This window comes from Aptenodytes patagonicus, chromosome 3, assembly GCF_965638725.1.
Source record: "Aptenodytes patagonicus chromosome 3, bAptPat1.pri.cur, whole genome shotgun sequence".
Lineage (NCBI taxonomy): Eukaryota > Metazoa > Chordata > Aves > Sphenisciformes > Spheniscidae > Aptenodytes > Aptenodytes patagonicus.
The window spans coordinates 113,155,636-113,178,130 of record NC_134951.1 but is presented as its reverse complement, the minus strand read 5'-3'; the positions used below and the strand labels follow the sequence as shown (position 1 = coordinate 113,178,130).

General features: G+C 41.7%; 1 protein-coding gene across 1 annotated transcript in view; it reads right to left on the bottom strand.

The window, feature by feature from the left end:
- ALK (ALK receptor tyrosine kinase) overlaps positions 1-22,495 on the bottom strand; it is a 328,254-nt gene that overhangs the window by 173,707 nt on the left and 132,052 nt on the right. Inside the window, exon 4 of the mRNA XM_076334726.1 lies at positions 1,480-1,681. Within this exon, the coding sequence (XP_076190841.1) occupies positions 1,480-1,681 (202 nt within the window). The remainder of the gene's footprint in view (positions 1-1,479; positions 1,682-22,495) is intronic.

The window sequence follows — 22,495 nt, the reverse complement described above, 5'->3', positions numbered from 1 at the left end:
GTGACAATCTCCATCTGCCATCTGCAACGCACAGCTGAGTAGTCCATATTGTCTCCAGCAGATGGCAAAGGTAGGCATTTGTTATCGTAGTTAAAGTGATCTTTCCCTTCCCTTCAAGGCTCCTTACTTTGGCAGTTGCCTGTGCTCCTGGTGAGTTCTGCCTGCCCACAGATCCAAGCTAGAGCTCCTCCATGCAGCACAGCAAAGCATTTTACAGTATTCCCTGCAAGCGCCAAGGAACAGTAGCATTGCCAATGCAGGAGGCACTTTGCACAAAGCATGTTTATTAGCTGTGACACAGAGCACAGCATTTGCAAAGAGCTAAGGAAGAAGACAGCTGCTGCAGCTCCCCTAATTACCTTTCCCCAGACATCAACAGTAATTTACAATTTGGATGATGTTGCTGGAACTAAGTATGATCTAGATCCACACACAAGCTCTCCTCCTCACTTTTATAGGCCATGTGTTATACGAGAATTACAACTATTCAAACTGTTTCTATGAGTTAGGTTATCTCCCGTAAGGTTTTTTTATTGCGTATTCTCCTTTTGCTACTGGAAAATACAGAATTTGCTGTAGACAGTAATCAGATAATCACATCTTGTTACAAGCACAAGCCAGCAGGACTTGCTATTAGAAACTCTCTGATCTATCACACCAAAACAAAGAACATTTGAGATGCTTAATAAAAATTACGCTTCTTAACACACATTTCACAGCAGAAGTAAAAAATAAAAATAAAAAACCCCAGTATATAGAACAGGTAGAACATTAGCCTTACATATATCTAAATTCAATTCTAAGTTACTCCACTAATAGTGAACACTTACGTGTTCAGCTCCTGCTGTTTTGCTGCTAACCAAAATTTAAAAGAATGCACAGGAAGTTTGACAAATTAGGACACCATCAACAATTAAGATTAATTGCACAAAGAGGATAAAACATTTCAAACAGCTGCACCCTTGAAAGATCAAAAGCTTTCCTCCTCTGGCAGTAGCTCTGAACTGCTTTATTGACAAGAGACGGCATTGAAAAAAACACAAATGCAAGACAAAACTTAAAAAGTATGTGGACACATGAAACTGCAAAGACTCAGTAGATATTCTAAGCCCAATAGTATACTTGGGTAAAGAAGCAGTAAAAAGAAATCAGATAGAGCAAATTAGACAGAAAAGCTTTAAACTTAGGATGAGTATCCAGACTATGTCTGTACTTGCAAGCACTGAGAATAAAGATGATGTTGACGTACAGACTCACTGTTACATGGATCCAGTAGTTTGCTGATGCTTTGTATAATAAAATAAGCACCAATCTCCAGCTTCTACAATAATTTAGACCCATGCAAGACAAACATCTACTCGGTGTGGTGTCCTGCTCCCCTTAGTAGATGTGCAGCATGCATTATGTGGCTGTATTGCTACACAATCGTGTGATTCTTCTCAGCTCAAGCTGTGAGTCAAATGAGAGGATGAGACTTACCCATGTTTCTCTGCACTCTCCACTGATAAGATTTCACTGCTGCTTTCGTCAATGGGAAGGACGTGAGCAATATATTCTCCACTCTGCTGGTAAAACTTATAAACAGCCACTTGAACTATGCATTGGTCACTGCTGCTTCTCAGCCAAGGGCTCAGGATGACGGGGCTTGGCCTCTCTGATGCATTGAGAAACAGAAATGAACCTAGAACAGATGAGGCAACAAGAAAGCTTTAAGAACAAAAAACCCCAAAAGCTTCACCAAGTGCAGATGAATACTTGTAATTTTTATGCTGCAGCTCACTCTGCAGCCCTTCCATACCTCCCAGTCAAAGACTATGTTTGCCAACTAGTTTGGAAAATTTGCCCATTTTGTATTAAACCCATTAAGATATTCCCAGGCAGGCAACATTTCAACTCACCTTTGGATGGTCCAAAACAAAGATTATATTTAGATTTACCTCCCAGAAGAAAAGGCATAAAGTGGAAAAAGCCATAAATATTCAGGGCAGGGAAAAATAATAAACAGTAACAATAAAACTCAATCAACCAAGAGACTTCCAAAGTTAAGTCCAGGCAGATGATTAAGGAGTTTTAGGTTTAGATTCTTGCTTTCATGTATCTATTCTTCCTGGACTTCACCCCCATGTCTGTAACCTCTCAGGTGTGGTCCAGACCCAAACATTATGGCCTTGGTTCAGTGGGATCCTGATTTGACAGCTCTGATATGTATATATACACACTTTAAAAAAAAATAATACTTTATATTTATTTCTCTCACCCAAATAAAGAACACAAATTCAATAGCTTTACTTTTGCTCTCCTATAAACAGAAGAGTGCAGCATTTTTAAGTCATTAGAGTCAGGATAAAGCCCTGACATAATTTTATTTCTTCAGCAATTCATTCTAATGTATTAATTTTATATGCAGCTAATCCACATTAAACATTTCATTATTATCCAATACATTGACTACCTTGGCCTAATTCTATTTCAATACAATCTGAGGCATGTCCAGTGGGACAGAGGTAATGTATTTTCATTGCATTGTTGCTCATTTCAGGGAAGTCAAATTGCTCCCTTTTGGCAGCTGACCAATTTACCAATTTGTCCACAGAGCAAGCACACTGGGGTGTGTAGTTGGTAAATGAAAGGTGCAGTTAGGTAAATGAAAGGGACCAACCGTTGAAGCAAGAAAAATTGTGATATTCCACAGATTCTAGCAAGACTGGTCAGATAATCAAGACAACGAGATTTCATTTCCTGGAGCGTCCATTAATAAAGCCTGTCTGTTAAGACTTAAAACATGCAGGTCTGATGAACAGTTTAATTTCAGAGAGAGAGAAACTAAGGCTCAACAGGGCTGTAATTTAAACCTTTTTTTAAGTGTGCATGAATTTTAGCAGGAGCAGCAGCTTGTTTTTGAAAATACCAAGGTTGAATCTTCAGAGGAATAATCTTCCACATCACTGAGCATGGCTCAGCTGAGATCCACGGTGTCTAAGAAATCCTGTAGAGGGGCCACGAATTGATCCTGCTCACCTTCACCTCGGTGCCTAAGCTGTGGACCACAAGGTGCAAACCAGCCACTCTGAGCTCCTGTGGTAGTCCACCTCATCCTAAAATGGATCTGGTGAATTGTCCGTTGGTGGTTCCCATTTCTCTCCATGAACTGAGGGTCAGGAGCTCAGATTTGCATGTCTCACTGTCAGATGCCAGTTTAAAATAGGGGAATTGCACTCATGCTCACAGATGTCCCCTTTGAAAAAGTCTGATTTGGCAATTCATCTCAGGTCACATACAGGGTAATAATGGAAGGGCTAAAAATGAAACGTGGATTTCTGTCAACCACCATGTTTCCCTCCCATACACACATTTATCATACGCAGCATTTTTGACATACTTGTCAAAAACAGTGTTCTTGACATTGGCATTACGTTAATGACATCTCTAAAACTAGAAGACATTTGTACTGAAAGAAACAAATAGAAATACATAAGGTACAGCCTGCTCAGATGTCGAGGTTTGTAAACAGAGAGGAGTGAAATGTAGTTGCAGCATTTTTTTTTTAGTAAGATTCCTTTATGGGAAATAATAGCCTTTAATCCAGTTACTAACGGAATGGTTTGATGAGTTTAAACAAACTCTGTTGTTGTCACAGTTATATATACACACAGTATTTTTGCTGGTCAGTAAAAGAAAAACAAAAACCCAGCCACATCTATCATCCTCTGTCTCTCCCTTTTGTTGCAAACAAAAGAGAATTAGAGCACTAAATCTTGTGGCTTTAATTGTAGCATCCCCATAAGAACACTGAAATCTGTGACATGAAAGGGAGCAAAGAGACTTCTGCTGGTGGCAGAAAGACACTAAGCGTTGCAATAATTGCTGATGGTAACTTGCCAGGTGCAAGAGCCATTTGCTCATCTTACTGCCTTGCAACAGGGACTCAGATTTTAAAAATAACAAACAAAAAAAGGCAGCTCTCATTCCTTCTTTTCTTGCAGTGGTTCTAAATAAAGAGAGCTTCCAAGGATAGTCCCTCTCATGCCCTGACTTGGGGCCAGGTTTGAAACATCACTGAAGTCTAGTAGTAGACAAGGCTAGCTGCTACAGCAAATTTGTGAGATAGTCACTAACCTCCTTTGTTTTGGCTTTTATATTTCTACTCTCTCTTTACAGGGCTCACACTTTGCAATTGTGGCTTATTACTTGTCACATGGCCAGTTCTACCTACTAAATTATATTGCTAAAAGGAATACAATTTTGCCGTGGTGGGGTCTACCCTGGCACAGTCTCCCAGGATGCTAGGAGGAACAGCCCCACACTACACTGCTGTGAAGCGGTGCCTACAAAAATCTCTCTGAAGGACGCAGCTATTACGCTGTGTTGGCCTCACCACCGGTACACAGTCTTGTCAGAAATGTCCTCCTAGTGTGTACTTTTGGGGAGATCACCTACCTGGGCAAATACTAGACCTATGGACAGATTACCTTTTTTTAATTTTTTTTTTTTATTTTAAAAAAAGAAGAGAATAAACATAACTTTATTATTGCTTTTGAAAGCCCAACCATCTCGTGGGTGACTTCCCTGTCTGCTGGGGTGTTCTCTTTTTGCTCTTACTGCTCGTCTAGTCCATCACTGCTAAGGAAAGCCGCATTTGGCTCTGGTGTTATTGGAACTGTTTCCAAAGTTGGAATGAGGGGTACTTGCTATGAAACCACACAGAAAGCTCAGAGGCTTTGTTACACAGCAGAATTTGAAGATTCCTGTTCACACACTATGAGTTAGATCTGCTTATTACAGAGCAGACTGGTGAGTTCCTATAGTAACAGTGCCTAACACCTACACTTGACATTAACATCGCACATACTCTTTTCCACATAAACAATAGACTCGAAACACCAATTCAGACAAACCCAATTTCATGAATTTGCTGTCTCCAAAGCATACACAACATATCTGTCAGTCAACTGCATACATACACACACATACACAAAGACAACAAGCTGCTGACAGAGGCCCAAATCCTCTTTCATTACAGTTGACAGGACTTACACTACTGAAATCAATGGCGTCAAACCCCACAAAAGAATAATTAACGTGTCTGAAGTGAGAAATGATACACTTTTGAACACAAATCCTCATACTGCTCCCTTCCCTCAAAGGCATAATCTCTCAGTCACTGCTTGCCACTGTTTCATCCGACAGCCTCCCAAGGGATCAGTATGAGCACCATTTCCAGGATCAGATTAGAGACCGCTACTTAGAGTTAAAAGATCACATGGAGATCGATTTCCCATCCACACTGAGGGACAGAGGAATGTTCTGTTTCACACCAGTGGACTTTCTGGGCAAAATTAGAACCTACGCGTTCGCTTGTATTTCCCTCTGGTGGGAGGGAATCCATGTGGCACCCTCTGTCTGAGATGATTGTGTAGACCCCTAAGACTCTAAGGTTCCAGCTATAATTTCCTTGCACTTATTTTCTCCTATTAGCTCGCAGCTCTAATAAGGCTCTTGGGATCTTCCTGGGTGAATAGCTAGAAAAAGCACTGTAGCTTCAAGCAAACTTCTGCTGCTATTTAGATATCAAGGGGTATAAGCTGAGATGAAAGGCCCCTTCACGGTACATGCTGCCAGTGTCATGTTCTACTGCTCAGGACTCTGAACGGTCTATTCGCTTTTCAGAAAGATGTTCACCAATGAGTCATTTCAGGAGTATTCCGCTACAGGTTTTAAATTGGACTCTGGTGGCACAGCGCAATGCTGATATTAAAGAGATGCAGTTAAAATAATCACATTGTAACTAGATATACAGACCCAGGCACTTAGCACTTCCTGGGTCCTGACCTCATTCATCATCATCACGCAGAACCATGTGGTTGCAGTGGGAACAGCATTCAGTCTTTTACACCAAATACACCTGTTTGCATTTTGTGACTAAAACCCAACGAGCTGATACTGCTCTGTGGTGTTTCAGAAACTGCTAGTCTAAATTGCAAATACTTTATTTTCCACATTCCCCCTGAACACTTACAAACTCTGGGAGAAACCTACCAATAGTACTCAGCTTCTAATCATATATCTTCCCCTACATTTTTAATACCTGCAGTCACAACGCAGTGGCTTTCCTGATCCTCATGCATTGTGTCTGATAACATCTCTGGCAACTTGCTGTCACTTCAGACAAACACACATAAAAAGCTATTTATGCTTAAGCACAGGGAATTACTGCAGTTGACATAAAAGGAATATTACACAACAAATTAATATATCCTGCATGAAAAAACTGCTGTTGATCCTTTGGAAGCTTGTTTACAACTTTTTAACATTCATGTCATGAAAAGGGAAGCATGGCTTAACAGCTTAGTAGCAAGATGTTTTTGAGATGATGAAGACAGCTTCAAGTTGTGCTGTTCAGAACTAATGAGGTAGCAGAAATATTTGTAAAGAAGAAAACTGATGCTAATGTACTATGCATGTACAGATACACTATGAATAAGGCACCTGTCCAAAGAAGCTTTCAAATGAAGGGGTATAGACTGGTAAGACTCAAAACCACACCAGCAATGAAGACCATTCTTGCAATCTTTGGCCCAACATCCTTGTCTGATACAGATGCATAAAACATCTGAAACTCATGCCAGTGAGAATGCTGAGGCAACCCTGATATGTTCAAAAGACAGAGCCATCACTTGGCCCTAGGAACTGGGCAAACTTAGTATCCTATTGCTAGCCCCTTTAAAAGCTGGTCATCTGATAACTGCCCAATAGCTTTGAATGCATCCTGCTAACTGCTCATACCCTAAATCCTTCCTAGTCACTCTCAGGGTAAACGCAGTAAAGAGCCAGGTCAGGTTCTTCTGCTAAACAACCTCATGATGCTCGGCGAGGCCAGTGCACCGTATTGTATCCTTTGACCTTTCTGAGGCAGCAGTCTAGGAAAGATGGCTGCAACCCAAAAAGACAGCAGCCTGAGAAGTTACAGTGGAAAATAAGGTTCTCCAGGAAAGCGTTCACTGCAGAAAACGGCAACCAGCTCTTCTGGGACAAACACATGGAGGCAACTCCTCAACTTGCACCTGAGGTCTAGGATTTCCAGCATGAGACATTCTTGTATACCTGATATCACACAATCAAATAAGGTCCTAAAGACATGGCATCAAACAGAGCAATGGGACATAAAAATCAGTTACAAAAGTGGCATGCATTAGAATTCATGAAGAGGGAAGTTCACATTATCTGAAAATAATATTTAGCAACACACCCAAGCCAATAATACACACAGAGCAGACATCCAGATACCTGATACAAATTAAAGCGTCCCCATGCCAATTCAAGCAGATTTCTTCCCTAATAACCAAAGACCCTAGTTTTGTTATTTTAACTTACTTTCTTGAAAAGCAAGGCTCAAAATACAGCTAGGCTGACTTAATCTGATCACAGTTATAAAGCAGCAATTTAACAATCCTTTGCAATACTGATAGATTGTTATTCTGAACATAAACTCCATCTTCCTACTAAAAGGATTTTATTACCTTTCACGTACAAGTTCAATACTCTACCAGATTAAATTAGAGCTGTAAAAACTATTAACAGTCAACGTCTGTTGGGGACTGTACAGTAGAAAAAAAAATTTAAATCAAGTTTTATGGTATTTGGAGATGCTGACTGGAGAGAACGTTTCCACTAGTATCACAAAACATCCCACAGAGCTGGTCTTTGGATTCTTCATTTTACACTCAACTTCCAAATTAACTATTCAAGCAAAATTCTCATAGCAGGAGCTCAGTAGTTGATAAAAGCCATGGAAGAACTGGGCACTACCTGAGTGACAACATTAAGAAAAGATACGGTTATACTTTTCTAGGCTTATTTATACGTATTTTCTAATTGCCTCATCAAGGCTCTGAAATGTGCTGAACACTAAGAATGTGAATAGTCTCCAGTGCTGAGTGCAAAGTGACTGTATAAGCACCAGAAGATTTGCAACATGCTATACTTGCATCTGACTTAAAATTCATGAAGGTAACAGCCTTTGAATTATTACAAAATTTGGAGCTGAACAATTCTTAACAATCTAATTATGGTAATTGGATGATATCTTACCCCGTTTGAAGTCCATCAGAGTTCTTGCTATTAGCTTAAATAGAACCAGGATTTCGCTTCTAATACCTAGCAGGTATGTGAGCACATTTCTCTAGATGATGCAAGAGCAATTCAGAAATGCTAATGAATTCATACTAACTCTTGTGGGCATGTAATACATTTCACAAATGGACAAGTTAAGGCAGACATTAAACAACTGCAAATAGCATGTGGCCAAGATTAGTATCAGAGCAGAGATCTGCAAGTCAAGGGTCTTTAAAATTACCTCCTATTCAAGTATTTTTCATTTCCTAAACATAAAGAGGAAGGCCAATAATCCATCAAAGAAAAATAAAGTCATATTTTGTCCTCTCACTAAGGCATCAGGCAAATTTGGTTTGCCCCATATGATTTCTCCTAAATTCAAAGACTTCACTCATATAAAACCTTCTCCCTCAAACAACCAGCATTCACTGTGATCCTTGGGAACTGCAGCAGTGGTATAGAAACATAACTTGAAGTTAGGAAAGACAGGAGTCCTCCTTTTTCTCACACTCCAGTCCCAGAGATTTTCCGTATTAATTTACCTATTCTCTTAGAGGCAACCCTGAAGCCTTACATGCAGAGGGAGCAGTCTCCTAGCAGTGACCTTCACACAGCTCTTTTACAGGTTTCCCCTGTTGCTTCCCTAAACTCAGGCATAGTGTCCAAAGGAACACTGTTATAAAACTTTATTACTATTTATCAGTTTAAATTCCAATAATCCCTAGCATATCCATATGGAAAGCTGAATCCCATCACACTACTTTAGATAGACAACAATAAAAGACGTTTTTCTCACAAAGCATTTTACATCCAGTTTTTCAAAAGGAAAAAGTCAGAAGGAAGAAGAAAACAATTAAAAGCTACAAGTATTGCCTTCCGTAATGGGAGCTAGAGCCAGATGCTGTTACAGCCCAATTCCTAAATGACTCAGCAGTGTTTGCTCCCAGCTGAAAAGCACTGAACTGAAAAAAGTAGTTAGTTAATTAAAAACTTAAAATTCAATACTGAAATTAAAATCTTTCCTAGACAATGACAAAAGAGTGTTTAAATAATTCAGCCTTGCACAGCTGATTAACCAATATGCATCTTCTCTTTTGCTGCTGACAGAGGCGGATGGCAAGTTACTTTTGAGATCTCTGTTCTGAGACTAGAGGATAGGAGAATTTTCTGTCATCATGAGCAAGACAGACAGACAGACCTAAAGGGAAAGCTAAGAGGAAGCTGGTCCTGTCAATAAAAACAGAGAGGCAGAATGCCTGGTCAGTACTTCACAGTGTGTGCTGTAGTTAAGGGGAGGGTGTGAAAGGAAGCCTAATGCTGTGCCTCTAGTTACCACTTTGCTCTCAAGTGTGCTTATTCGATTACACTCAGGAGGCTAAAAGCTTAAAAATTAAGAAGTCTGACAATACTCTGACGCACAAGTACCTGAATAGAAACGTGCCTGGAACAGAATGGGTCTTACAACAACTCACAGTTCAGTAATGTCAGAGACCACATTAAACAAGTAGCAAGTATTGTGAGTTATTCCCCTGAAGAACTACAAAAGCCACAAGAGAAGGTGCATAAGTAAAACTATTTGGTGTAGTCCTCCTCCGTTTTCATTCTGTGCCAGAATTAAACTCATCACATAGAGGCTGCCATTATGTCAGCTTTAAGTGCGCAAGAGTCATAACTCAGACCATCGGAGAATCATGAAATTGGTCCACAGATAAATAAGATAAATCTTGAGGACATGGTGTATTTTAATGTCTCATACATTTTAATCTGTCCTTGTCAGCCTCTCCTCTACATACACACGTGTACACCCATGCACACAGTACCAGGAGACAATTAGTTGGCCAACTCTCCCCAAAAGTATTGGGAAAGGTGACGATCCTATCCAGAGCTTGTTGAATGCCTGATAGCATAAAGCATCTGTTGCCAAATCCCTGCCCATCCTAAGGCTCAGCCATCCTTCCTCCATCTCTAGTCTCCATGCCACTTCCATCCCAAATCAGCCTTTCAGTAACTCAGTTATCAGTTCTGCACTATCAATTCTGCACACCAGTTTTGTCTGGCAGACCCCTTTCCACTCATCTCTTAGCTCCAGAGCTCCCTCATATTTTCTGTGCTTTCCTAAGTCATCGTTGCTGGGATGAAAAGGGAGAAGAGTGGCTTGGCACACCAATTATAGGATGCAAAGAAATGCAGATGGCAGGAACCTTTTGAGGACCACTCCTGTGAAAACCACACTGGCTGCTGGTTTTCCTTCTGCTGATTCAAAAAACCCACTTGACATTCATGTATAGGAAAAAAGCAAGCTTCACCCACACACCACTTGTCAAGGAGCAGACAAGTAAGGGGACAATGACCCTTTCCCCTAGGTCTGACAATGGGTTAGAGCTTCTCTGAATGTTGACAGACATGCTGAAAAATGACGTGGCAATCAATGAAAGAGAACAGGAGTCCAGGAGCTTATACATAATGACTTCTCCCTGCGCCTTCAGATCACTTATAAAAAGTGTTCTCCAACAACACAGTTAAATTTCACATTTAGATAGCATTTTATAAATTCAAAACATTGCATAAACATTAACTGATTAAACCTCAGAACTCTAAAAATCCATTTTTCAATTTGGAAAAGATAGCACAAAAGTGAGGGGCTTGCCTCCTTAATGCAGTAAAATCAGGCATCACATAGAATTAATAGTTTGAACTGCTCAAGTGCCAACGATACTATTTACGATGGCAACATTCATTTGAAAGAGTTGGTTTCATCTGCTTCTTGCAGTTAGCTCTTTAATTAAAATTCTACCTAATCTGCCTTGTTCGTGAAATAAAACAGATTCTCCTTTCTATTCTAAAGATAGTGGCACAGGTGAAGCAAGGAGGATGGTTCAGATGAAGGCTACATGTCCTGGTGGGATCAGATCTCGATAGACTGGACTCCAGCTATCTGGACTCAGTTCTGGCCTCTGGAGGGCCTCCCAGCACAAGGAAGGAAAGGACCTGCCCGCTGCTGTCACCGTTTTACAACAGGATCACTGAACCACATGAACTTGAAGGCCCCTCTGCAGGTCTCTGTCCAATGTCCTGCTCTGAGCAGGACTGTCACCAACATTAGATGAGGGCAGCTGTGGCTTTGTTGGGCCAAGTCTCAAAAGACTCCAGGCATGGAGATTTGACAGCCTCTCTAGGTAACGTGTTCCAGCACTGCTCCCCCCTCCTGGTGAAAGTCTTCCCTAAAGTCCAATCTGGGCCTCCCAAACAGCAAACTGTCACCACCGCCTCTTGTATCATCTGCTACTGCTGAGAAGAATTTGGCTCTGCTGTCTTTGTATGTCTCCATTGGGTGGTTGTAGGCCACCAGTAGCTTACCTGTCAGACACCTCTTTCCAGCCTAAGCAAAGGCCAGCTCCATCCACCTCTCCACAGGGGTATGTGCTATGGGCCCCTGAACACACAGGCAGCCCCCACTAGGCCCTGCCAGTTACTCTACATCCCCCTTGACCTGGGAAGGGGAGCCGAGGGCGGACACAGCAACCCAGGTGTGGCCTCACCACCACCAAGCAGGCGGGGATAATAACTTCTCTTGGCTGCCTTCCTCCTACCTTATTTCGGGTTGAACGGCTGCCTACCCTTATTTGTGATGCGTTGGGTCCTCTGTAGTCCTCAGGTCCTCTTCAGCAGGACTACTCATCAGGCCATTGCTTCCCAGCCTGGGGTGCTGCACTGGCAGGACCTATCGCAGGGGCAGAACTTCTTGCTTCTGGTAGCTCCACAAGGCTCCTGTTAGCCCAATCCTCAAATATACCACGGTCCCTCTGGAGCAAAGCTCTGCCATTCAGTGCATCAGCCAAGCCCCCTGTCCTCTCAGTTAAGGACCATCTAGAAATTTGACCAGTGTCTCATCATGCAGGTCACAGGTGAGGATACCGAGCACTACCAGCCCCAAGCTTTACTGGTGTCAAGGTGCCTAAAGCTTTACTGAAGTCAAGCTGAAGTACATCCATGGTCCTCCGTTACTCACACGGCCAGTCATTTGACGCAGAAGACCATCAGGCTAGTGACTTATGATTTATCCTTGGCAAATCCATGCTGACTATTCCCAACTATTTTCTTGTCCTCTACCTGTTTGGGAATGGAGTCCAAGAGGATGTGCTCCATGTTCTTTCTAAGGACTGATAGGAGGCGGAGAACTACAGGCTGGTCTAAGTCCTCCATCTTGCCCTTCATAGAAATGAACATACTGCTAGTCTTTTCAGGTTGTCAAGGACCTCCTTCAATTGCAATGATTTCTCATAGATTTTAGACACTAACCTCAGCTTACTTTTACAGCACCTTTGGGTTTACCCAGTCCCGAGGATCTGAATGCATCCACCTTCTCTGAGTAGTCCCTAACTTGGTGCTCTCCCAGTGATGGCTGCCCCATTCCTGAAACCATGCTGTTACATGCCAAGGCCTGGGAGCAATCTTGGCCTGAAAATGCAGCAAAAGAAAGGCACTGAGTACTTCCACCTTCCCAGTATCATCTCTCACTAGGTTGTGTTGTCTTCTCCTTCTAAAAATGCTTTAATGTGTACCAAGGAAGACCAATGGATCATTTTAAATACTTTTTTTACAGGGCCTAGGAGACTCACTGAAGGCCAGACCTCTTTACAGAGAATACCTTAGAAAGTCGCTGCACCAAAGAGTCCAAGGGAATGCAGGAAAAGACAGCTGGCAGCTATGAATGGACAGACAGTGACAATGGCACACAAGGAAACAAAGAGGAGCTTCAGTCCTGTCAACAGTGACCACTAAAGCACGTGTATCCCAAAATATTTTTGCTGCAACACCAAACCACAATTCCTGTGCCTCATCTCTTCTCTTCAGTTTGCTATTCTTACTGTGAATGCACTGTGATTCACTTAGAAATCACACTTCTGCTGAGGAAGAGCCATTTCTTCTTTACTTATTCTGCAAACTGCTTATCACACTATTGGGCTCTGAATACAATTAACTGACTGGAATAATAAGGACACTGCTTTTTCTAGCGCAGACAACCAAGCCCTCCACTCTTCTTGCAGGCAAATACCTATGGGGCTTCAATGTGGGTTTCACATGAGTACAAATTGTAGAAGTTCAAGCTCAGGATGAACATTATGGATGAAAGACTGTACAGCTCTTCTGCTCTAAAAAACAAAAAACACAGCCACAGGGGATCTGCGCACTGAACAGGGCATGCCAATCATCTCACATGTTGTAATCCTACCTTCAGAATGCCTTTTAAATCAATGCTACTTCTCAAGAGATAAATGTTTATCTTAAAAAATAACAAATTTGGACAGCACAAAGCCTAGCTATAATGGAGAAATTTTACATGAAATTCAATTAAACAGCACTAACCGTTACACATCACAGAAGTTTTTTTCTTCATGGAACAATCAGAAAAGAATATTTAAACATCAGAAATGTCATCACAGCCCTACCAAGCATTTTGTGCCTCAAAAGTCAAACTGAGGAAGTCACATACATTATTGTAGGGGGAGAGGTGGGTGGAGGTGTATCTACAAAGTGGTACAAGGCTCTTCTGACCAACTACATTCACTTTTCAGTCTTACTGAAACTACCTAAGGAGAGAAAAAAAACAAATAGTCAGACATCATTTTGTTGGCATCCTGAACAAATTACCTTTAGCTCACTGACATTCTAATTTTCTAAAAACAGGCATAGTTACGCTAAGAAGGTTATGACTTGTGTATTTATCTTGGTTATAATTATTCCATCCTCTTTTCACTTCCCTAAGATATAGCATAAATGAGAAATTCCATTCTATTTGTTTTCTGTTGGCTGTAGACTGAGAGAACTATTTTCTTATTAAAAAACTATCTCCCTACTCTAGTTTTAGCCTGGAGATAACAGAACAAGGACTGGATGGCAGGGTGAATTGGAAATGGATTGTGGCTCATAACATGGATTTTATACAGCCCAGGACAGCACTCAAGAGTTCAGAAGCTGGGTCTGCCTGACAGAGTGATTCCAGCTGATGGTTTCAGTAAGTCCTCATCACAAATCCATTACCATTATCAGTACCGAAGCAAGACATTTTGGTGAGGTGGTGTAAATGAAACTTGCATGGTTCCTGTACTGCAGATACACAGTGGATTTTGACCTCAGCGCTGCCAGATTCTATCTGCACTAGGCCCTAAATGCCTCCTGTTGCTTATCCCTATGGAGCAAAAACCCAGTGAATGTTACTTTTGAAATGAACAGGTACATCAGATAGCATGTGGAAGAGGTACAGAAGTGATTTAGGAGCCCAAAGAGATCTGGCCCATGAGTGGGGACAGCTTAACTTCACACAACTATCCTTGCCCTCAGCTTTTCACTGTGACGACAGATGACTTACCTGCTAGTGAAGCACTAGTAGAAACACCTAATTTCACAAACATGCATTATGGTAAACTGGTGCAGTGTTTTATGCAGCATGGTATAGATGAAAGTCAAAAGTAAGCAGAGTGAATTTAAGGTACTTCTGGGAAACCACCCATGTTGTCTTTAAATTCACAAAGGACACTGGTGTTCTACAGAGCGACAGGGAAAGATGCTTAGGACTTAGTTTTAATAAGACTGCTTCTAAAAGCTTGTACTGCAAATCACCATATTATTACAAGAGGAAAGATCTTACCTGTTAATTCACTTCTACACCATTCACGTAATTTGCCTACATTTTGCATTTCACCTGCAGGTCAGTTTTCTTTGCATGACTATGCTGCCTTCTTTTCCTAATTGGAAGCATTAGCACAAGGCTGCCAAAACTTGTGGCAAGGGATAAGTTATTTAAACCCAGACAAGATTCTGCTTTCTTTGACTTCAAACAAAACCTTATGACCACCTGCCAAATGATCCAAGGTTCAGTAAACCCATGTTTTTTTGAAAGCATCACTTCTGGCCTTAAATCAGTCTGACAGCCTTCTTCTAAGGATGGAAAATAAACTCCCTTAGGAATAAGCTAGTGGAGGCAGCAGACATGCAAGCTGTAATACAACAATGAAGAGCAAACAGAGAGTTCTCCTATTTCTTGTGACATCCAGCCACATAGGATTTACCGCTATTGCTTTTCAATAACCTGAGTCCTACACAGAGCCAATGTGCTATGGGCTGTTATGAAGTGGCTGGCAGAGACTCCATAAAGGTTACGGGAGATACCCAAGCTTCACTGAATAACTCTCCCTCCCTCTTTTCTGTTTAGATAAAGGTAAATATTGCAAGGTCATATGCAGTAGAAATACACTGCTGACAGCACATCACTATGGAGGCACTAATAAGCCCATAGGTATTTGTGCATATATGTCATATTTGACAGCATGCACTTTTACAGTTCCTGCAGGCAGTATTTTTCATCCTAACTGGCAAGGTTTTAATGTTTTTTTATTAAACTGTTTTTTGAAAAAAAGGAATAACATGCTTTTTCTGTTCATTACAAATGCAGAAGTGATCCTGAAGGGAACACTGCAGAGACTTTCAGACGGAGGAGGCTTTCAAACCATTTCCATCTTTGAAGATGAGCTATCAAGGTACTTAATTTAGTTAAGTCTCAGTATGGCTATAGCCCTTGTTCTAGGTACAGTTGATAGTTTGTTTTTTTTTTTTTCCCTTTAGGACAAATGTGTAAGAGGAAACAAACAGAACTGCTGAAACAGAAGAAAGCTGCCTTCTTTTGGCAGCCTTCAACACTGAACAACTACCACCCCCATGACTCTTGCATCAAGAGAAAAGGTGCACTAGTCACTTTCAGCTCTTGACACTCCTGTAGGAAAATCAACTGAATGGGAACTCTGAACACAGGCAGATGGAGACAAGAACAACATCGGTGAGATGTGTGACACCCGTATCCTCTCTTCAGGGCTATAATTCAGTGTTCAGGCACAGGCAGATGAGATGGGGAATCTTAGGACCTTTGTGGTTTGAGATACCTGATATTCAAAGCTTCTGCCAGAAGCTAAGCACCCCTACATGCCAGCTGAAAATGGTAGGCCGGGCTCACAGTGACCATCTCTTGCTATCCTATAGACCGCAACCAAATTGAACGCTAATAAATGTGTCCGTAAGTCTTCATTCATTTTTTTAAATGTGCATAGAAAATAGTGTTAAGGCCAGCATGAGCACTGGACCTCATACTTAGGAAGTGGAAAGTTTAAATAAAATGAGCTGATTCCAACAGCTCTTTCTGCAGTAGCCCTTACCTGGGATCACTTTCTAGCACTCTGTTTCAAAGATAAGGGCCTTCACACACTGTAGATACTCTAAGGACGGTTTCTCAAGTCAAGTTTGAAGCACAATGGTAAATTAAGTTTTCAGTGCTGCTTCATGTACTACACTTGTTTAGTGAATGTGAGAGGCATTATTTGCAAAAATATCAACATGGTACATTTGACTAATTTTGCAAAGAAACTGATAAAAATCCACACTCTCTTTCAGGGTGATCCTGAAACAAATTATTAATTATGTTGTACATGTTCTTTTCTTCTTTAAACTACTGTATAAGCTTTACCACTTTTGAAGGTTTCAAATACAAACTGCAGAATGCCTTTAAGTGGAGGAACGTCTTCCTTTATTTGGAAACAGCAGGCAACTAGAACTTGGTAATCATTTTACATCACCACATGGCCCACAAAGCTAAGAAAATGCCCTCTTTAGAAAATGCTAGCCTGGTACAGCTAGATGGAAATCAGATGACACCTTGTATTACAGTAAAAGCATCAACTTTCTAGAAAATGAAGCATACAAGACCCAAAACACACCAAATAGGGCGGTGAGGAACGATATACAAAGCCATAAAAGCCAACCTTCATGGTCCTATACAGTTCACTCGGCAGTCCTTAAATTAAGAGGGCAATATACAGCAAACTCAATTTGATGCTATTGCTGGAAATACTAAAGGGTGTTCAAGGGTTTGACATCAGCCTGCTATTTGCAGGTCGTAATACCTTGTGTGGGGGAGATGAAGGCTGATTAAGGATCATCATTCATAAACACTTGGAACAGAAACCATTCTGAAATATAACACCACTCAAAAGAATCAAAATATTTCATATTTTCTAGGGACCTTAAGTACTGGGTAAAGCTAGCACCACCTACATTACAGCATACAGAATAAACCTGGCTTTATAGAAATAACAGTGACAATTTGTTCCTTGGTCTCTAGACTTCCAGCAGGGCTATCTATTTATGACAGAGGATTTCTGTCATGTGGATACTTACCCAGTCGGAAACTGAGTTGCAGCTGCTATTTATTTCATGTAGATCATCCTAAACCTTCACAGCTGGTAAATTTTGGCCTTTATAATTCAGATACTTTTAACATAGTACCTTTCCTCCCCAGCCACCTGCTTCAGAAAAAATCAAATCGTATCTGGCTTTCTGTTTTGTCAATGATGCACCCTCTCACAGGTGCTGACACTTTCTTTAACTTTGCAGTTATTATTTCAGATAGATTAGGAAGATCCCCCCGCACCTTAGCACTCAGCGTATCAGGCAAGACTTAAGAGGATCTCAATTATGAGAGAATTGTCAGTTTTAGGGGAAAAAGCACTAATGTCCTATTATAGTTGCTTAGTATCAGGGCCCACTTGAAACTAAAATAGTGAGAAAACAAAGACACATTTAGCCCAAAATTTATTTTTCTACAGCTAGCAAATTACCCTACTTCTGTCCTGAATAAAATCAATCTTTATCTTCTATAAGCAAAGGAACTATTCCACGCTTTCCCTCTCCCTCTTTGGGCATGTACTTTCATACACAAAGTACCAAGCCTACTAACTACACCACTACTCGCATGCACATAGCACTTACTGCAAGGAGAGAACAAGAAAGAAGATTACATACAGAGAATGTGTGTGTACTGCTTTCGGCTAGGATAGAGTTAATTTTCTTCACAGTAGCTAGTATGGGGCTGTGTTTTGGATTTGTGCTGGAAACAGTGTTGATCACACAGGGATGTTTTCGTTACTGCTGAGCAGCGCTTACACAGAGTCAAGGCCTTTTCTGCTTCTCACACCACCCCACCAGTGGGTAGGCTGGGGGTGCACAAGAAGTTGGGAGGGGACACAGCCGGGACAGCTGACCCCGACTGACCAAAGGGATATTCCATACCATATGATGTCATGCTCAGCATGTAAAGCTGGGGGAAGAAGGAGGAAGGGGGGGACGTTCGGAGTGATGGCGTTTGTCTTCCCAAGTAACCGTTATGCATGATGGAGCCCTGCTTTCCTGGAGATGGCTGAACACCTGCCTGCCGATGGGAAGTAGGGAGTGAATTCCTTGTTTTGCTTTGCTTGTGCGCGGGGCTTTTGCTTTCCCTATTAAACTGTCTTTATCTCAACCCACGAGTTTTCTCACTTTTACCCTTCCGATTCTCTCCCTGACCCCACTGGGGGTGGGGGGTGGTATAGGTAAGTGGCTGTGTGGTGCTTAGCTGGCTACTGGGTTTAAACCACGACAGTATGTAACTGGACAAAAAGAAGAATTTCCAGCACCAGGCTGCTACTTGTTGATGGGGTAAAAATCCTGAAAAGACAGAATTCTGATGTCCCACTCTTTGGGGACATTTTAATCTATCTCCTGGATTTATTTAAAAGGTTGAAATAAACACACTTGTGTACTGTGCCAACCTATAACTTAGTGCTGCTTTTCCTGTTCCATGCAAAGGTAGCTTCTAAATATATATATCTCTATATATTTAATATTCCTAGTACATTGAGAGGATACATAGTTTAAAAAAGAAATCTATCTGTGTTTTTTCCTTAAAGCAAATATTTTTTTTCCAGTCAGCTCTCCTTACCTCACCATGCCTGGAACACTCATGTTGACAGGCGATTGCTTTGTGCTACCTTGATAACAAGCCAATTACAAAGCATCTGAAAAAAATGGCCTCCTATAAAATTACACTGTAGTTAATGAAGCACAGAAACTGTGCCTAAAATGGAAAAGAAAACCAAAAACCCAAAACTCAACAATCCAGAAACCTATTAGATGTACTAGTAATCTGGCCATGAAATGATAAAGGTTTGACATCCCATAAATTGCAAGCATCTAGTTTGGCTGTCGGGAAATTGCTTGCATACAAGTCACCTCAAATCCAATAAGCTTTCCTGAAAGTTTGATTATAAGTGAGATTATAACTCTATTATATTAATCACTGCAGAAGAAGCAGACAAAAACCCCCATACCAGACAACACCCTAATTGAGAACAATAAGAAAGATGAATAACATATGGTAGTTCACATAGGTGCCATGGCTTTGTAATTGCTAAATTCAATTAAAGGAAAAAGAAGTCGGAGATTCTGCTACTGTTATGATTTGCGTATTATAGTTCAAAAAAGAAAGCCTTTCAAAAACTAGACTGTACTGAAATCAATCCTACAACACTAACAGCAAAAAAGTCTGAAAATTTTTGGATAATAAATGTCAATATGAATTTGTAGTGAATATGCATACATTACAGGAACATTGTACATAAAACCCATAATAAATATTTTGCATTTCTGTAGCACTTTTCATCTGAATCTTAAAATGTGATTCATAATATATTAATTCTCAGTACCTACCTCATTGAAGCAAATGTCATATAGGGATTTAATTTGCTCACCAGGAAAAGCACCACATTTTGAGAAAAGGCCAGCAAGACTTTAATGGTGTCAAGTAACACTACAAAATAGGATAAGAAATGAAGAAGCTCTTATCCAACCAAGTAAGATCTAGAGAGAGGAATGTACCTCCAATGGCAAGACCTGAGCTATCATCTGCAACCATCTTTTACCAAAACATGGTTGTCTGTTGCTTAGGCAAAAGAACTAAGACTTTCTTGGAATCTCATAAATGTTAGATTACAAATCCTCAAAAAGGAGGAATATCTTTACACTTTGTCATCTTGCTGCTGAAGGCAGTCCACCTCCTTGACTCATGTCCTCGCTATGGCAAGTACATAATACACTAGCTTACAAACTGACACATTTTGCCCTGGGGAGAAAGATGGAAACGAAACAAAATGTTACTGATGGCACTGTGATTGCATTAAGAGAGCATTACTCTGACTGCCAACGCACCTCATAGAGACGTACTTCAGAAATGTGCCCACCTACAGAATTAATGGAGGGGCTAAACAGACATGTAACTATCATGGCACACAGACGTGAACACGTAACCTGTCCGAGGACTTTCCACAGCTAAATTACAAAGGTAGCAAAGCAATGGTGATAGGATGCAAGGTGAGTACCTACGGAACAAGCCAGAACCAAGATCACAGAAACTTAAATTTGTTCTAAGCAGAAGTACAAGACACTGAAGGTTTGTCTGTTGGTGGGCTTGTCTCTCAAAATATTACTTTTTAGTATTTTCTTAAGCCTAATTTTTAAAAGCCTAAACAAAAGAATAACTTAAAATGAATTAGCATTAAGCATACCGAGATCATAAACAGGCTAAACAGCAATATGCTTCCAGGGCACCATGCCACCTCCAGCCAAACCTCACTATTGGTCTGAACTCTAGTTACAGAATAAATGGATTGACCTATTTATTTCATGTCTAAATTTTATTAGAGGATTAACTTATTTATTTAGCATTCAGCAATGGCAGCGGCAAAGGTATTTGTACTCTATGAAGTGGTCTAGGAGAGGTAAAGAGGGTGACTGAATGAACTTTGTTGATGCAACTGGATTGGTCACACAGTGCAAATTCCTGCAATCAATATAACTTCTTGTATGTATCCCTCTCTCTGCTCTAGCTACTCGCACACAGCAGCTTTCTTGCTGCTCTCACACTCTCAGTCTTAAACCACTGATATTCATTTTACATTTTTCTTATCTCCAGTTTTGGTATTTTTCCATCCTGTCCACAAAGGCTTCTCTTTAACTATTACCTTCTCTGCTGCAAGTAGTCTTGCTGATACTTCATCATCTCTACCAGTTTCTAAATCCTGCTTGCCACCGTGATCCTCTACTAATTTCCTTCCCTTTGGGATTCAGCCATGAAATCGAAGATGAATCAGATACCAGACATACACATTATCATCAGATTAAATTTATCACAGCTGCATGTCCCATTGCCTGTAGTGAGTGAAACTGAAGTAAAAAGAAGAGAAAACATTATGAAACAGCTGACAACCACCCAAATTTATGTCTGTGACCAAGCTATGCTATTCGTTGCCTTCCCAGAAGAGGACCAGCTATGGTTTCCACTCGGCTGAAAGCAGTTGCCAGAAGGAATGTGGCGACCCAGACGGAGCCCTCACGCAAGCATACAGCTGTCCAGGTCTCTGGCTGCAGGGAGTGCCTGAGCCTGTCAGTTGTACCGGAGGGCAGCAGAGACACCACCTGTGTGCGGTGTGACCAGGTGGATGATCTGCTCGGCCTGGTGGCAGAGCTGAAGGAGCAAGTGGAAAGGTTAAGGAGTATCTGGGAGTGTGAGAGGGAGAAAGATTGGTGGAGCCACACCCTACCGTCCCTGAGGCAAAGGCAGCAGATGGAGGCTCCGCGAGAAGCAGAGGATCCCCTGCCCTCTTGCCACCAGGTAGAAAGAGGGGACCTAAGCGACGGGGGGGAATGGAAACAGGTCCCTGCTCGGGGTGCCAGGCGAACCCTCGCCTGGCCTCCCTCACCTTCCCGGTTGCCCTTACAGAACAGATACGGGGCCCTGAAACTGGAGGGCCAGGCAAATGAGGATGTAGACAAAGGTCCATCCAGGAGGTTGCCTAGGGTGAGGCAGTCAGCCCCACGCATTATGACTGCCTCTACTAAGAAAAAAAGGAGGGTAATTGTCGTAGGCGATTCCCTTCTGAGGGGAACAGAGGGCCCAATATGCCGACTGGACCCATCCCACAGGGAAGTCTGCTGCCTCCCTGGGGCCCGGGTCAGAGACATTACTAGGAAGCTCCCTGGTCTGGTACGGCCTGCCAACTACTACCCGCTGTTGGTTATACAGGCTGGCAGGGATGAGGTTCCATCTCACTGCAGAAGTCCTGCAGCGATCAAAAGGGACTTCAGGGCACTGGGGCGACTGGTTGAAGGATCGGGAGCACAGGTAGTGTTTTCCTCAATCCCTACAGTGGCAGGGAAGAATACTGGAAGGAACGGGAAAACACACCTGATCAACACGTGGCTCAGGGGCTGGTGCCATCGGAGGAATTTTGGCTTTTTTGATCATGGGGATGTTTACACGGCACCGGGCCTGCTGGCGACAGATGGAGTTCAGCTATCTCACAGGGGGAAAAGGATCATTGCTCATGAATTGGCAGGGCTCGTTGAGAGGGCTTTAAACTAGGTTTGAAGGGGGAAAGGGATAAAACCAGGCTCACTAGAGATGAGCCTAGGGGTGGCATGCCAATGCTGGGGGCGAAATCGATAGCCCAGCTCAAGTGCATCT